At 45.9% G+C, this 18612-nt stretch overlaps 1 protein-coding gene and 2 non-coding genes across 3 annotated transcripts in view; all 3 read right to left on the reverse strand.

The window, feature by feature from the left end:
• The window catches only part of LOC109886761 (low-density lipoprotein receptor-related protein 3-like), a 65911-nt gene extending 52731 nt beyond the window's left edge, over positions 1-13180 (reverse strand). The window contains 1 exon segment of the mRNA XM_031820086.1: positions 12406-13180. Coding sequence (XP_031675946.1) covers positions 12406-12481 — 76 coding nt within the window. The 5' untranslated portion in view covers positions 12482-13180.
• A 2260-nt stretch (positions 13181-15440) lies between these two features.
• Positions 15441-15514, reverse strand: trnat-agu (transfer RNA threonine (anticodon AGU)). The gene has a single exon. It is a non-coding gene; the product is annotated as a tRNA-Thr (tRNA).
• A 983-nt stretch (positions 15515-16497) lies between these two features.
• On the reverse strand, positions 16498-16571 carry trnat-agu (transfer RNA threonine (anticodon AGU)). The gene has a single exon. It is a non-coding gene; the product is annotated as a tRNA-Thr (tRNA).
• Positions 16572-18612: the final 2041 nt, after the last annotated feature.

Genomic DNA, 18612 nt, shown 5'->3' on the forward strand with positions numbered 1-18612 from the left:
ATATGTGGTGGTATTGAACATGTTGTAGATATGTGGTGGTATTGAACATGTTGTAGATATGTGGTGGTATTGAACATGTTGTGGATATGTGGTGGTATTGAACATGTTGTGTTGTAGATATGTGGGGGTATTGAACATGTTGTGTTGTAGATATGTGGTGGTATTGAACATGTTGTGTAGCTGTGTAGCTGAATGTGTAGAAGAATAGCTGCTGCCTTGGCAGGAACTAATGGGGATCCATAATAAACCCCAGGAAGAGTAACAAGAACTAATGGTGCGGCAGGGTAGCCTAGTGGTTAGAGCGGTGGACTAGTAACCGGAAGGTTGCAAGTTCAAACCCCCGAGCTGACAAATCTGTCGTTCTGCCCCTGAACAGGCAGTTAACCCACTGTTCCCTAGGCCGCCATTGAAAATAAGATTTTGTTCTTAACTGACTTGCCTGGTTAAATAAAGGTAAAATAAAATAAAAAATGGAGATCCATAATAAACCCCAGGAAGAGTAGCTGCTGCCTTGACAGGAACTAATGGGTACCCATAATAACCCCCAGGAAGAGTTGCTTCAAACCATGAGAAACCAGATAACCAGGAAGAGTAGCTGCTGTCTTGACAGGAACTAATGGGGATCCATAATAAGCCCCAGGAAGAGTAGCTGCTGCCTTGGCAGGAACTAATGGGGATCCATAATAAACCCCAGGAAGAGTAGCTGCTGCCTTGGCAGGAACTAATGGGAATCCATAATAAACCCCAGGAAGAGTAGCTGCTGCCTTGGCACGAACTAATGGGGATCCATAATAAACCCCAGGAAGAGTAGCTGCTGCCTTGGCAGGAACTAATGGGGATCCATAATAAACCCCAGGAAGAGTAGCTGCTGGCTTGGCAGGAACTAAAGGGGATCCATAATAAACCCCAGGAAGAGTAGCTGCTGCTTTGGCAACAGGTACTAATGGGGCGGCAGGTTAGCCTAGTGGTTAGAGCGTTGGACAAGTAACCGGAAGGTTGCAAGTTCAAACCCCCGAGCTGACAAATGTGTCGTTCTGCCACTGAACAGGCAGTTAACCCACTGTTCCTAGGCCGCCATTGAAAATAAGATTTTGTTCTTAACTGACTTGCCTGGTTAAATAAAGGTAAAATAAAATAAAAAATGGAGATCCATAATAAACCCCAGGAAGAGTAGCTGCTGCCTTGACAGGAACTAATGGGTACCCATAATAACCCCCAGGAAGAGTTGCTTCAAACCATGAGAAACCAGATTCTCTGGTCTGATGAAACCAAGATTAAATTTTCTGGCCTGAATGCCTAGCTTCACGTCTGGAGGAAACCTGGCACCATCCCTACGGTGAAGCATGGTGGTGGCAGCATCATGCTGTGGGGATGTTTTTCAACAGCAGGGACAGGGAGACTAGTCAGGATCGAGGGAAAGATGAACGGAGCAAAGTACAGAGAGATTCTTGATGAAAACCTGCTCCAAAGCGCTCAGGACCTCAAACTGGGGGCGAAGGTTCACCTTCCAACAGGACCTCCGACTGGGGGCGAAGGTTCACCTTCCAACAGGACCTCCGACTGGGGCGAAGGTTTACCTTCCAACAGGACAACGACACTAAGCACATAGCCAAGATAAAACAGGAGTGGCTTCGGGACAAGTCTCTGAATGTCCTTAACTGGCCCAGCCAGAATGTTTGATTGGACTTGAATCCGATCAAACATCTCTGGAGAAAATACCTCTGCAGCAAAGACTGGGATAAACTCCCCAAATACAGGTGTGTCAAGCTTGTAGCGTCATACCCAATAAGAAGACTGGGAGAAACTCCCCAAATACAGGTGTGTCAAGCTTGTAGCGTCATACCCAATAAGAAGACTGGGAGAAACTCCCCAAATACAGGTGTGTCAAGCTTGTAGCGTCATACCCAATAAGAAGACTGGGAGAAACTCCCCAAATACAGGTGTGTCAAGCTTGTAGCGTCATACCCAATAAGAAGACTGGAAGAAACTCCCCAAATACAGGTGTGTCAAGCTTGTAGCGTCATACCCAATAAGAAGACTGGGAGAAACTCCCCAAATACAGGTGTGCCAAGCTTGTAGCGTCATACCCAAGAAGAAGACTGGGAGAAACTCCCCAAATACAGGTGTGCCAAGCTTGTAGCGTCATACCCAATAAGAAGACTGGGAGAAACTCCCCAAATACAGGTGTGCCAAGCTTGTAGCGTCATACCCAAGAAGAAGACTGGGAGAAACTCCCCAAATACAGGTGTGCCAAGCTTGTAGCGTCATACCCAATAAGAAGACTGGGAGAAACTCCCCAAATACAGGTGTGCCAAGCTTGTAGCGTCATACCCAAGAAGAAGACTGGGAGAAACTCCCCAAATACAGGTGTGCCAAGCTTGTAGCGTCATACCCAAGAAGAAGACTGGGAGAAACTCCCCAAATACAGGTGTGCCAAGCTTGTAGCGTCATACCCAATAAGAAGACTGGGAGAAACTCCCCAAATACAGGTGTGCCAAGCTTGTAGCGTCATACCCAATAAGAAGACTGGGAGAAACTCCCCAAATACAGGTGTGTCAAGCTTGTAGCGACATACCCAATAAGAAGACTGGGAGAAACTCCCCAAATACAGGTGTGTCAAGCTTGTAGCGTCATAGCCAAGAAGATTGGAGTCTGTAATCACTGCTAAAGGTGCTTCAACAAAGTACTGAGTAAAGGGTCTGAATATTTATGTAAATGTGATACTTCAGTGTTTTTAAGTATTATTATTAGCAAGAATTTATAAAAACCTGTTTTTGCTTTGTCATTATGGGGTATTGTGTGTAAAGTAATGAAAATAAAAACTATTTCATGAATTTTAGAATTAGTCTGTAATGTAACAAACTGTGGGAAACGTGGGGTCTGAATACTTTCTGAAGGCTCTGTGTTTGTATGAAGAGCCTCTTATCAGGACCTGGACTGCGTTCCCCACAAGCCCCTGCTTCAAAGACATGGAAAGGAAGAGAGGAAGGGCCCAGTGACCTCACACCACCTTAGCTTTAATACACTCTTCCACCTCTCTCTCTCTCCCTCTCTCTGTCTCTCTCTCTCTCTCTTCCTCCAAGTTCTCTCACACACTCCCTTTCTCTCCCCTAGCTCTCTCTCACTTCCTCCCTCTCTCTGATCCTCTCCCTCTCTCTTCCCCTCCCTCTCTCTTCCTCTCCCTCTCTTCCTCTCCCTTTCTCTCTAGCCAAGCTCTCTCACACTTCCTCCCTCTCTCTCTCTTTCTCTGAATTCTCTATTTTCATGTTTTCAATCTGCAGAGCACCAGGTGCTGAAAATATCCATCTCATTAATTGTCTCTCACCCTGGAGGAGAAAGGGCCTCGAACACACACACACACACACACACACACACACACACACACACACACACACACACACACACACACACACACACACACACACACACACACACACATACACACAGTGCAGATCAGTCTCACACACACACACACACACACACTCACATACACAGCGCAGATCAGTCTCTCACACACACACACACACACACACACACACACACACACACACACACACACACACAACGCAGATCAGTCTCTCACACACACACACAACGCAGATCAGTCTCTCACACACACACACAGAGCGCAGCTTCAAAGTACATATTGGTCAGAATCAATGAACCATAAGACTGATCTGAACTGAGACACATGGTGATGTAGTAAACACTACAGGACTAGAGACACATGGTGATGTAGTAAACACTACAGGACACATGGTGATGTAGTAAACACTACAGAGACACATGGTGATGTAGTAAACACTACAGGACACATGGTGATGTAGTAAACACTACAGAGACACATGGTGATGTAGTAAACACTACAGGACACATGGTGATGTGGTAAACACTACAGAGACATATGGTGATGTAGTAAACACTACAGGACTAGAGACACATGGTGCTGTAGTAAACACTACAGGACACATGGTGATGTAGTAAACACTACAGAGACACATGGTGATGTAGTAAACACTACAGAGACATATGGTGATGTAGTAAACACTACAGAGACATATGGTGATGTAGTAAACACTACAGAGACATATGGTGATGTAGTAAACACTACAGAGACATATGGTGATGTAGTAAACACTACAGAGACATATGGTGATGTAGTAAACACTACAGGACTAGAGACACATGGTGCTGTAGTAAACACTACAGGACACATGGTGATGTAGTAAACACTACAGAGACACATGGTGATGTAGTAAACACTACAGAGACACATGGTGATGTAGTAAACACTACAGAGACACATGGTGATGTAGTAAACACTACAGAGACACATGGTGATGTAGTAAACACTACAGGACTAGAGACACATGGTGATGTAGTAAACACTACAGAGACACATGGTGATGTAGTAAACACTACAGAGACACATGGTGATGTAGTAAACACTACAGAGACACATGGTGATGTAGTAAACACTACAGAGACACATGGTGATGTAGTAAACACTACAGGACACATGGTGATGTAGTAAACACTACAGAGACACATGGTGATGTAGTAAACACTACAGAGACACATGGTGATGTAGTAAACACTACAGGACTAGAGACACATGGTGATGTAGTAAACACTACAGGACACATGGTGATGTAGTAAACACTACAGGACTAGAGACACATGGTGATGTAGTAAACAATACAGAGACACATGGTGATGTATTAAACACTACAGGACACATGGTGATGTAGTAAACACTACAGAGACACATGGTGATGTAGTAAACACTACAGGACTAGAGACACATGGTGATGTAGTAAACACTACAGGACACATGGTGATGTAGTAAACACTACAGGACTAGAGACACATGGTGATGTAGTAAACACTACAGAGACACATGGTGATGTAGTAAACACTACAGAGACACATGGTGATGTAGTAAACACTACAGAGACACATGGTGATGTAGTAAACACTACAGGACACATGGTGATGTGGTAAACACTACAGAGACACATGGTGATGTAGTAAACACTACAGGACTAGAGACACATGGTGATGTAGTAAACACTACAGAGACACATGGTGATGTAGTAAACACTACAGAGACACATGGTGATGTAGTAAACACTACAGAGACACATGGTGATGTAGTAAACACTACAGGACACATGGTGATGTAGTAAACACTACAGGACACATGTTGATGTAGTAAACAGTACAGGACACATGGTGATGTAGTAAACACTACAGGACTAGAGACACATGGTGATGTAGTAAACACTACAGGACACATGGTGATGTAGTAAACACTACAGGACACATGGTGATGTAGTAAACACTACAGAGACACATGGTGATGTAGTAAACACTACAGGACTAGAGACACATGGTGATGTAGTAAACACTACAGGACACATGGTGATGTAGTAAACACTACAGGACTAGAGACACATGGTGATGTAGTAAACACTACAGAGACACATGGTGATGTAGTAAACACTACAGAGACACATGGTGATGTAGTAAACACTACAGAGACACATGGTGATGTAGTAAACACTACAGGACACATGGTGATGTGGTAAACACTACAGAGACACATGGTGATGTAGTAAACACTACAGGACTAGAGACACATGGTGATGTAGTAAACACTACAGAGACACATGGTGATGTAGTAAACACTACAGAGACACATGGTGATGTAGTAAACACTACAGAGACACATGGTGATGTAGTAAACACTACAGGACACATGGTGATGTAGTAAACACTACAGGACACATGTTGATGTAGTAAACAGTACAGGACACATGGTGATGTAGTAAACACTACAGGACTAGAGACACATGGTGATGTAGTAAACACTACAGGACACATGGTGATGTAGTAAACACTACAGGACACATGGTGATGTAGTAAACACTACAGGAGGACAGTGATAGTTAATATATGACCACAGAGAGGACAGTGATAGTTAATATATGACCACAGAGAGGACAGTGATAGTTAATATATGACAACAGAGAGGACAGTGATAGTTAATATATGACAACAGAGAGGACAGTGATAGTTAATATATCAACAACAACAGAGAGGACAGTGATAGTTAATATATGACAACAGAGAGGACAGTGATAGTTAATATATCAACAACAACAGAGAGGACAGTGATAGTTAATATATGACAATAGAGAGGACAGTGATAGTTAATATATGACAATAGAGAGGACAGTGATAGTTAATATATGACCACAGAGAGGACAGTGATAGTTAATATATGACCACAGAGAGGACAGTGATAGTTAATATATGACAACAGAGAGGACAGTGATAGTTAATATATGACAACAGAGAGGACAGTGATAGTTAATATACGACAACAGAGAGGACAGTGATAGTTATTCATCATTTATAAGGTGATTTTTACTCTGATGATCAGCTCACCTGTAAAGCAGGTAAAGCTTATTTCACTGTAGAGCCTCTAGTCCTGCTCACTATACCTTATCCAACCTATTAGTTCCACCACCCACACATGCAATGACATCTCCTGGTTTCAACGATGTTTCTAGAGACAATATCTCTCTCTTCATCACTCAATACCTAGGTTTACCTCCACTGTATTCACATCCTGCCATACATTTGTCTGTACATTATACCTTGATGCTATTTTATCGCCCCCAGAAACCTCCTTTTACTCTATGTTCCAGACGTTCTAGACGACCAATTCTCATAGCTTTTAGCCGTACCCTTATTCTACTCCTCCTATGTTCCTCTGGCGATGTAGAGGTGAATCCAGGCCCTGCAGTGCCTAGCTCCACTCCTATTCCCCAGGCGCTCTCTTTTGACGACTTCTGTAACCGTAATAGCCTTGGTTTCATGCATGTTAACATTAGAAGCCTCCTCCCTAAGTTTGTTCTATTCACTGCTTTAGCACACTCTGCCAACCCGGATGTTCTAGCTGTGTCTGAATCCTGGCTTAGGAAGACCACCAAAAATTCTGAAGTTTTAATTCCAAACTACAACATTTTCAGACAAGATAGAACTGCCAAAGGGGGCGGTGTTGCAATCTACTGCAAAGATAGCCTGCAGAGTTCTGTCCTACTATCCAGGTCTGTACCCAAACAATTTGAACTTCTACTTTTAAAAATCCACCTCTCTAAAAACAAGTCTCTCACCGTTGCCGCCTGCTATAGACCACCCTCTGCCCCCAGCTGTGCTCTGGACACCATATGTGAACTGATTGCCCCCCATCTATCTTCAGAGTTCGTGCTGCTAGGCGACCTAAACTGGAACATGCTTAACACCCCAGCCATCCTACAATCTAAACTTGATGCCCTCAATCTCACACAAATAATCAATGAACCTACCAGGTACCTCCCCAAAACCTTAAACACGGGCACCCTCATAGATATCATCCTAACCAACTTCCCCTCTAAATACACCTCTGCTGTCTTCAACCAAGATCTCAGCGATCACTGCCTCATTGCCTGCATCCGTAATGGGTCAGCGGTCAAACGACCTCCACTCATCACTGTAAAACGCTCCCTGAAACACTTCTGCGAGCAGGCCTTTCTAATCGACCTGGCCGGGGTATCCTGGAAGGATATTGATCTCATCCCGTCAGTAGAGGATGCCTGGATATTTTTTTAAAATGCCTTCCTAACCATCTTAAATAAACATGCCCCATTCAAGAAATTTAGAACCAGGAACAGATATAGCCCTTGGTTCTCCCCAGACCTGACTGCCCTTAACCAACACAAAAACATCCTATGGCGTTCTGCATTAGCATCGAACAGCCCCCGTGATATGCAGCTGTTCAGGGAAGCTAGAAATCATTATACACAGGCAGTTAGAAAAGCCAAGGCTAGCTTTTTCAAGCAGAAATTTGCTTCCTGCAACACTAACTCAAAAAAGTTCTGGGACACTGTAAAGTCCATGGAGAATAAGAACACCTCCTCCCAGCTGCCCACTGCACTGAAGATAGGAAACACTGTCACCACTGATAAATCCACCATAATTGAGAATTTCAATAAGCATTTTTCTACGGCTGGCCATGCTTTCCACCTGGCTACTCCTACCCCGGACAACAGCACTGCACCCCCAACAGCAACTCGCCCAAGCCTTCCCCATTTCTCCTTCTCCCAAATCCATTCAGCTGATGTTCTGAAAGAGCTGCAAAATCTGGACCCCTACAAATCAGCCGGGCTAGACAATCTGGACCCTTTCTTTCTAAAATTATCTGCCGAAATTGTTGCCACCCCTATTACTAGCCTGTTCAACCTCTCTTTCGTGTCGTCTGAGATTCCCAAAGATTGGAAAGCAGCTGCGGTCATCCCCCTCTTCAAAGGGGGGGACACTCTTGACCCAAACTGCTACAGACCTATATCTATCCTACCGTGCCTTTCTAAGGTCTTCGAAAGCCAAGTCAACAAACAGATTACCGACCATTTCGAATCTCACCATACCTTCTCTGCTATGCAATCTGGTTTCAGAGCTGGTCATGGGTGCACCTCAGCCACGCTCAAGGTCCTAAACGATATCTTAACCGCCATCGATAAGAAACATTACTGTGCAGCCGTATTCATTGATCTGGCCAAGGCTTTCGACTCTGTCAATCACCATATCCTCATCGGCAGACTCGACAGCCTTGGTTTCTCAAATGATTGCCTCGCCTGGTTCACCAACTACTTCTCTGATAGAGTTCAGTGTGTCAAGTCGGAGGGTCTGCTGTCCGGACCTCTGGCAGTCTCTATGGGGGTGCCACAGGGTTCAATTCTTGGACCGACTCTCTTCTCTGTATACATCAATGAGGTCGCTCTTGCTGCTGGTGAGTCCCTGATCCACCTCTACGCAGACGACACCATTCTGTATACTTCCGGCCCTTCTTTGGACACTGTGTTAACAACCCTCCAGGCAAGCTTCAATGCCATACAACTCTCCTTCCGTGGCCTCCAATTGCTCTTAAATACAAGTAAAACTAAATGCATGCTCTTCAACCGATCGCTACCTGCACCTACCCGCCTGTCCAACATCACTACTCTGGACGGCTCTGACTTAGAATACGTGGACAACTACAAATACTTAGGTGTCTGGTTAGACTGTAAACTCTCCTTCCAGACCCATATCAAACATCTCCAATCCAAAGTTAAATCTAGAATTGGCTTCCTATTTCGCAACAAAGCATCCTTCACTCATGCTGCCAAACATACCCTTGTAAAACTGACCATCCTACCAATCCTCGACTTTGGCGATGTCATTTACAAAATAGCCTCCAATACCCTACTCAACAAATTGGATGCAGTCTATCACAGTGCAATCCGTTTTATCACCAAAGCCCCATATACTACCCACCATTGCGACCTGTACGCTCTCGTTGGCTGGCCCTCGCTTCATACTCGTCGCCAAACCCACTGGCTCCATGTCATCTACAAGACCCTGCTAGGTAAAGTCCCCCCTTATCTCAGCTCGCTGGTCACCATAGCATCTCCCACCTGTAGCACACGCTCCAGCAGGTATATCTCTCTAGTCACCCCCAAGACCAATTCTTTCTTTGGCCGCCTCTCCTTCCAGTTCTCTGCTGCCAATGACTGGAACGAACTACAAAAATCTCTGAAACTGGAAACACTTATCTCCCTCACTAGCTTTAAGCACCAACTGTCAGAGCAGCTCACAGATTACTGCACCTGTACATAGCCCACCTAAAATTTAGCCCAAACAACTACCTCTTTCCCAACTGTATTTAATTTTTATTTATTTATTTATTTTGCTCCTTTGCACCCCATTATTTTTTTATTTCTACTTTGCACATTCTTCCATTGCAAAACTACCATTCCAGTATTTTACTTGCTATATTGTATTTACTTTGCCATCATGGCCTTTTTTTGCCTTTACCTCCCTTCTCACCTCATTTGCTCACATTGTATATAGACTTGTTTATACTGCATTATTGACTGTATGTTTGTTTTTACTCCATGTGTAACTCTGTGTCGTTTTATCTGTCGAACTGCTTTGCTTTATCTTGGCCAGGTCGCAATTGTAAATGAGAACTTGTTCTCAACTTGCCCACCTGGTTAAATAAAGGTAAAATAAATAAATAAATAAATAAAAAAGCAGAGATGCTAGAGGGCTTCTAATGAAAACACCAGGTTCTAACTTTGAACACAACAGTTGTCAGCATCCTGTCTCTGCTTCAGTTACAGTCTATAATTTGCAGATAAAGAAAACAGCCCTTTGTGGAGGTAAGAGGTTGCCTCCTAATAAGGTAGGAACAAGCCTCTCTATATCGGCTCCTGTAGGAAGGAGGAGGAGGGGGGGGGGGGGGGGGTTAGGAGGCCTCTTTAGTGTGACAGGTAAAGAGAGGGAACAAACTACAGGTCTACACCCACTCTCTTTCCACACACACACACACACGCGCACACACACATACACACACCACTGTGTAGCTCCATAATGATCCCTTCAGTTCACACCTCCACCTCTGGAACCAGGGGCCCAATGGGACTGGAGAGGAGAAGGAGGGGGAGGAGGAGGGAGAAGGAGGGAGGAGGGGGAGGAGGAGAGGGAAGAAGGTGAGGAGGGGAGGGTTGGGGGCGTGGCAGCAGCCTCCTGAGGTAGCAGAGGAAGGAGGATTTCTGCTCAGACAGAGATCGACCATAGTATCTGAGTGGCGAATCATTACACTATAATAAACATATACAGAGGATTCATCTTTCAATGCGATATTGTCTTTGGGTTCTGCTTGTGTTTCCTCTGACATCACGTTTCAATTCAGTGACGTCACCTGTAGACGTATTAAAATATCTTTGTTGTTTTTCCTGGTAATCATTTGACTTATACTAACATTACTGAGGCTCTATCAGCAAAATGCCAACTCTGTGGGCTGGCTTGTAGCCAGACGATCCTCTGCTTTGTGTCTGTGGGCTGGCTCGTAGCCAGAATATCCTCTGCTCTGTGTCTGTGGGCTGGCTCGTAGCCAGACGACCCTCTGCTTTGTGTCTGTGGGCTGGCTCGTAGCCAGACGACCCTCTGCTCTGTGTCTGTGGGCTGGCTCGTAGCCAGAATATCCTCTGCTCTGTGTCTGTGGGCTGGCTCGTAGCCAGACTATCCTCTGCTCTGTGTTTGTGGGCTGGCTTGTAGCCAGACTATCCTCTGCTCTGTGGGCTGGCTCGTAGCCAGATGATCCTCTGCTCTGTGTCTGTGGGCTGGCTTGTATCAAGACGATCCTCTGCTCTGTGGGCTGGCTCGTAGCCAGACGACCCTCTGCTTTGTGTCTGTGGGCTGGCTCGTAGCCAGACGACCCTCTGCTCTGTGTCTGTGGGCTGGCTCGTAGCCAGAATATCCTCTGCTCTGTGTCTGTGGGCTGGCTCGTAGCCAGACTATCCTCTGCTCTGTGTCTGTGGGCTGGCTCGTAGCCAGACGACCCTCTGCTCTGTATCTGTGGGCTGGCTCGTAGCCAGAATATCCTCTGCTCTGTGTCTGTGGGCTGGCTCGTAGCCAGACTATCCTCTGCTCTGTGTCTGTGGGCTGGCTCGTAGCCAGACTATCCTCTGCTCTGTGTCTGTGGGCTGGCTCGTAGCCAGACTATCCTCTGCTCTGTGTCTGTGGGCTGGCTCGTAGCCAGATGATCCTCTGCTCTGTGTCTGTGGGCTGGCTCGTAGCCAGATGATCCTCTGCTCTGTGTCTGTGGGCTGGCTTGTAGCAAGACGATCCTCTGCTCTGTGGGCTGGCTCGTAGCCAGACGACCCTCTGCTCTGTGTCTGTGGGCTGGCCCTGTTTTCATCTGCACTAGAGCAATACATTAAGGGATTGACGCTGGGCACGATGATGTAATGCAGATAGCCAGAGGGTCCGCTGTATCGATGCTGAGTTTTGGTGTGTGTGTGTGTGTGTGTGCGTGCGTGTGCGTGTAGTGTGTGTGTGTCTCTGTGTGTGTGTGTGTGTGTGTTTGTGTATGCGTGTTTGCACATAACACCATCAACAAACTACGACTATCATTTCTCAGTAGAAATCAATGAAAGCCTGTCATGGTACATGTTGCAGATGTCCCACAACGACAGACACCATGGCAACGATGATCCATCTCTAGGGAAGCACACAACATTCCAATACTATTGACACCCACACTGTCTGGTTCTGGTTCTGCCTATAGAAGTAGCCGAACCATCACCTAACTCAGATGAGCTTATAGTCTGTGTTAATAGATGAAGGAAATGAAGGACGGAGTCTGTGACCAAATGCAGCAGCACAACACGTGATTTAAAATGATGTGCTTTTGTAAAATATGACAAAGTTTTAGATCAATACAGAATATTATCCAACGGGAAACCAGTAGAGTATCAGAAAACATTCAAATTGAACAACAACAAAAAAGCAATATGTCTAAATAAGAGTACTGACCGACACAGACCGAAGCGAACCGTATTAATATCCATATGACCAGGAGAAGCCCCGGCGCTCCAATCCGATCCATCATTCCAGCAGCCCAGCTCGTTCTTTTGTCATCTTGGGGGTAATTTCCGTAACATCTGTAGCAATAGCCTCCGAATATTTTCCGTGACCTTTGCAGATGTCATGAACTCAAGTCCTCTCTCTGTAGAAAAAATATATATAAACTAGGACGTGGGTAAATTGTGTTTGTAGCGCAAAAAGAAGCTTCATACGCTACTCAGAGGCAGCCCACTAGGACAATGTGATACAGTGAAAAGAGATGTGATCGTACATCGTCGGTCTCTGCTTCAATGGCTCGTTTGGTTTCCGCGTTGATTTATATCCTAAAGGAAGGGAAAATTCTCTGCGTTTGTGAGACAGAAGAGAAAGGCACGTCGGCAGTGCACTTACGACACTGTCCCGTCCTTTATTTCGGGTTGGACTGTTCGGTGTTTATAGCTGTTATGTATTCTCCGTCCACAGCCGAGTATTTTCATCTCCCTTTAGGCACTATCCTGTGCATGAAAGTGGACAATGGTGCAGTGATCATTTACCGTGCAGTTACGCGTTGTCTGTCATATTTAAGTTAAACCCAAATCCTAGTTTTTGCGGTCGCTGCAGTTTGGTATGCCGAGCAGATCCTTCTTTGAATTAAATAATGTTGTTTCCCCCATCCCGTGCAGGGAGGTCTTCATTGAATACGTCGTTATAATGTTGTCGTCAAATCCTGACCCCGAAAGGCCGGATGGTGGTATTGCATATTCGCACCAGTGATTCTATTAAAATAAAAAATAAAAAACACGTTTATTTGTCACCAAATGGCGCCAAATAAAACAGGTGTTGACCTTACAGTGTAATGCTTACTGACAAGCCCTTAACTAACCATGAGGTTGTTTTTTAAAATTACACTTAAGAAAATATTTACTAAATAAACACAATAAAATCACAATCAGGAGAATATACACAGGTGGTACAGGTACCGAGGTGGTACAGGTACCGAGGGGGTACAGGTACCGAGGGGGTACAGGTACCGAGGTGGTACAGGTACCGAGGGGGTACAGGTACCGAGGGGGTACAGGTACCGAGGTGGTACAGGTACCGAGGTGGTACAGGTACCGAGGTGGTACAGGTACCGAGGGGGTACAGGTACCGAGGTGGTACAGGTACCGAGGGGGTACAGGTACCGAGGTGGTACAGGTACCGAGGGGGTACAGGTACCGAGGTGGTACAGGTACCGAGGGGGTACAGGTACCGAGGTGGTACAGGTACCGAGGTGGTACAGGTACCGAGGGGGTACAGGTACCGAGGGGGTACAGGTACCGAGGGGGTACAGGTACCGAGGTGGTACAGGTACCGAGGGGGTACAGGTACCGAGGTGGTACAGGTACCGAGGTGGTACAGGTACCGAGGGGTACAGGTACCGAGGTGGTACAGGTACCGAGGTGGTACAGGTACCGAGGGGGTACAGGTACCGAGGTGGTACAGGTACCGAGGGGGTACAGGTACCGAGGTGGTACAGGTACCGAGGGGGTACAGGTACCGAGGTGGTACAGGTACCGAGGTGGTACAGCTACCGAGGGGGTACAGGTACCGAGGTGGTACAGGTACCGAGGGGGTACAGGTACCGAGGTGGTACAGGTACCGAGGGGGTACAGGTACCGAGGTGGTACAGGTACCGAGGTGGTACAGGTACCGAGGTGGTACAGGTACCGAGGTGGTACAGGTACCGAGGGGGTACAGGTACCGAGGTGGTACAGGTACCGAGGTGGTACAGGTTTAGTCGAGGTAATTGAGGTAATATGTACATGTAGGTAAGGAGTAGAGACTAAGCATATGTAACGGATGTGAAACGGTTAGCTAGTTAGCGGTGGTGCGCGCTAAATTGCGTTTCAATCGGTAACGATCCCTGGAGGCGGACTGTTGACGTGTGCAGAGCGTCCCAGGTTCGCGCCCAGGTCGGGGCGAGGGAACGGTCTAAAGTTATACTGTTACACATAGATAATAAACAGTGAATAGCAGCAGTGGGGGGAAATAAATGCAAATAGTCCGGGTAGACATTTGATTAATTGTTCAGGAGTCTTATGGTTTGGGGGGTGGTAGAAGCTGTTGAGGAGCCTTTTGGACATAGACTTGGTGCTCCGGTACCGCTTGCCGTGCGGGAGCAGAGAAAACAATCTATGACTTGGGTGGCTGGAGTCTTTGACAATGTTTTGGGTTTTCCTCTGACACATCCTGGTATAGAGGTCCTGGATGGCAGGAAGCTTGGCCCCAGTGATGTACTGGGCCGTTCCCACTACCCTCTGTAGCGCCTTACGGTCGGATGCCGAGCATTTGCATACCAGGCGGTGATGCAACCGGTCAGGATGCCCTTGATGGTGCACCTGTATAGCTCAGGGGGGGGTGCTCAGGGGGGGGTGCTCAGGGGGGGCGTGCTCAGGGGGGGGTGCTCAGGGGGGGCGTGCTCAGGGGGGGGTGCTCAGGGGGGCGTGCTCAGGGGGGCGTGCTCAGGGGGGTGTGCTCAGGGGGGCGTGCTCAGGGGTGAGTGCTGAGGGGGGGTGCTCAGGGGGGCGTGCTCAGGGGTGAGTGCTCAGGGGGGCGTGCTCAGGGGGGGGTGCCCCTGTATATAGCCTCACTTTTTATTTTACTATTGCTGTTGAATTATTTTACTTTTATTTTATATTTTTTAATTAAAGAGTATTTTTCTTAACTACATTGCTGGTTAAGGGCTTGTAAGTTAGCATTTCACTGTAAGGTCTACTACACCAGTTGTATTCGGGCGCATGTGACAAATAAACTTTGATTTAAATGTAATACTCTTTTGGTATTCGCCCTTGTTTAACTTAAATTCGTTTGAATTAGTTACTAAAACACTGGCCCCATGTAATTTTCTACAACATATCAGTATGGTTGGATTGCCGGAAGGCAGGGACGTATCCTCGTCGTCACTGTTGTCAAAGCTTGGAGCTCCTCGAGAAGAGGTGGTGGGTCCTTAGACAGAAACAAAAAGGCACTGCTGAGATTCGAACTCAGGATCTCCTGTTTACTAGACAGGCGCTTTAACCAACTAAGCCACAGCGCCGCCGAGTCGTGAAGGAAATAAAACGGTAAATGTCTTTACTGTTGGTAAAATGTGAAACGGGAGATAGGAGCCGTGTTTTTTTCGCTTCATCATATCACAGTCAGGTTTTACCAGTTGAATATTGACACAAACATAATACTTTTTCGTATTACAACGTTTCTGAAATGTTTGATAAAAATATTTAAATGAGGCGATACAACGTTAAATATGCAATATTTGCATATAGCGCAAATAAATGTTTCTGGAAACTGGATGTAGGCAGGCTAAACATGTTAGTTCATTTTAAGACACTCCAGGACCGGACTTGTCCAGAGCAGATAGCGGATAAATATATATATATATATATTTTTTAATATATATTTTTATATTTATGTCTGTAAAATACTAGTCATGTAACGTTCAAATGCATTTTTGGCGCATTTTACCAATGAAAATGTTATTTAGAATAAAAAAATGAACAATCTATCAACAATTCCCTCTGGGCAAGTCTGGAGAATATATCTAAGTATAATCACACAACATGTGGTGAATGCAGATGGTTCTGAAGGTGAGAAACAATAAGGGGGAGTCTGGTTGGCTTGTGGGAACATATAAGGGAGTCTGACTATCGGGAAATTAATGTTGAAGAAAAGTACACTGAATTTAGACTACCAAACGCCTATTTAGGCCCAATCACCATCTATTCAAAGTAAGTTACTATAGATAGTTCAGTTTGAAACATTCTCTATGAAATGGGCTTTTACATAATGTGTAATTAAATGTATGTAGTGAGCTATTGGTGTAATTCCATTTTAAAGTCGATAAAAAACGTGGATGATGGTAGTATGGGAAAATAAAGAAAATGGACATTTTCATGTTTACCTAAAAAAAATACTCATATCAATTGACCAAAATACCAACAAATTCCAAAATAGGTAGATGCAAAAATGTAATTTAAGCAAGTGGTGCCTGGCCTTTTAAAAATAGTCTGTAATGTTCACAAAAGGCTCCGCTGAGATTCGAACTCAGGATCTCCTGTTTACTAGACAGGCGCTTTAACCAACTAAGCCACGGCGCCGATGAATGTCCCAATGAAAAAAGGCTTTATATTTCCATCATGTATATCTCAAGCTTCGTAATGGTGTTGTGTCTTTAGTTAATTACTCACGTGAGCTCCATTACAGAACATAAATTAAGCGATTATTGATCCCATAGTTTACAATTCAAACATTTACAAGCTCGGACAGTGGTGTTCGGTCATAACGTCGTCGCCCCAGACTCAACCTGTGTGTCAAATCAACATGTACTTGTGTCATGCTTCGTAAACAAACAGGTGAGAAACAGTGAAATGCTTACGGCCTTTCCCAAAAATGCAGAGGAAGAAATATAATAAAATAAAACTAATAAATCCACACTGATCTGGGGTGTCGTGCTGCCGCAGCGCGGGCTCCTCTTCTTTCATTTTGACTCCAGAAAACACGGAGCTGGTTAAACTATTTATAGGAAATTAATTATCATAAATTCTAAATAAATTCTATTTAATTACCACAAAAAAATCTAAAATATAATGCAATCTGCGAACGTTACCAAGGTTAAGTTATTGCCTAGGGTTCTACCAGTGGATCTGCTGGGCCAGCCCCTATATTAACAGCAGGGTTCTACCAGTGGATCTGCTGGGCCAGCCCCTATATTAACAGCAGGGTTCTACCAGTGGATCTGCTGGGCCAGCCCCTATATTAACAGCAGGGTTCTACCAGTGGATCTGCTGGGCCAGCCCCTATATTAACAGCAGGGTTCTACCAGTGGATCTGCTGGGCCAGCCCCTATATTAACAGCAGGGTTCTACCAGTGGATCTGCTGGGCCAGCCCCTATATTAACAGCAGGGTTCTACCAGTGGATCTGCTGGGCCAGCCCCTATATTAACAGCAGGGTTCTACCAGTGGATCTGCTGGGCCAGCCCCTATATTAACAGCAGGGTTCTACCAGTGGATCTGCTGGGCCAGCCCCTATATTAACAGCAGGGTTCTACCAGTGGATCTGCTGGGCCAGCCCCTATATTAACAGCAGGGTTCTACCAGTGGATCTGCTGGGCCAGCCCCTATATTAACAGCAGGGTTCTACCAGTGGATCAGCTGGGCCAGCCCCTATATTAACAGCAGGGTTCTACCAGTGGATCTGCTGGGCCAGCCCCTATATTAACAGCAGGGTTCTACCAGTGGATCTGCTGGGCCAGCCCCTATATTAACAGCAGGGTTCTACCAGTGGATCTGCTGGGCCAGCCCCTATATTAACAGCAGGGTTCTACCAGTGGATCTGCTGGGCCAGCCCCTATATTAACAGCAGGGTTCTACCAGTGGATCTGCTGGGCCAGCCCCTATATTAACAGCAGGTAGAGCATGGGTGGAGTAGGCAGTGTGGTGCTGGTAAACCTTGGTAGAGCATGGGTGGAGTAGGCATTGTGGTGCTGGTAAACCTTGGTAGAGCATGGGTGGAGTAGGCATTGTGGTGCTGTAAAACCTTGGTAGAGCATGGGTGGAGTAGGCATTGTGGTGCTGTAAAACCTTGGTAGAGCATGGGTGGAGTAGGCATTGTGGTGCTGTAAAACCTTGGTAGAGCATGGGTGGAGTAGGCATTGTGGTGCTGTAAAACCTTGGTAGAGCATGGGTGGAGTAGGCATTGTGGTGCTGTAAAACCTTGGTAGAGCATGGGTGGAGTAGGCATTGTGGTGCTGTAAAACCTTGGTAGAGCATGGGTGGAGTAGGCATTGTGGTGCTGGTAAACCTTGGTAGAGCATGGGTGGAGTAGGCATTGTGGTGCTGGTAAACCTTGGTAGAGCATGGGTGGAGTAGGCATTGTGGTGCTGTAAAACCTTGGTAGAGCATGGGTGGAGTAGGCATTGTGGTGCTGTAAAACCTTGGTAGAGCATGGGTGGAGTAGGCATTATGGTGCTGGTAAACCTTGGTAGAGCATGGGTGGAGTAGGCATTGTGGTGCTGTAAAACCTTGGTAGAGCATGGGTGGAGTAGGCATTGTGGTGCTGTAAAACCTTGGTAGAGCATGGGTGGAGTAGGCATTGTGGTGCTGGTAAACCTTGGTAGAGCATGGGTGGAGTAGGCATT

The sequence above is a fragment of the Oncorhynchus kisutch genome, unplaced genomic scaffold, assembly GCF_002021735.2.
Source record: "Oncorhynchus kisutch isolate 150728-3 unplaced genomic scaffold, Okis_V2 scaffold3001, whole genome shotgun sequence".
NCBI lineage: Eukaryota > Metazoa > Chordata > Actinopteri > Salmoniformes > Salmonidae > Oncorhynchus > Oncorhynchus kisutch.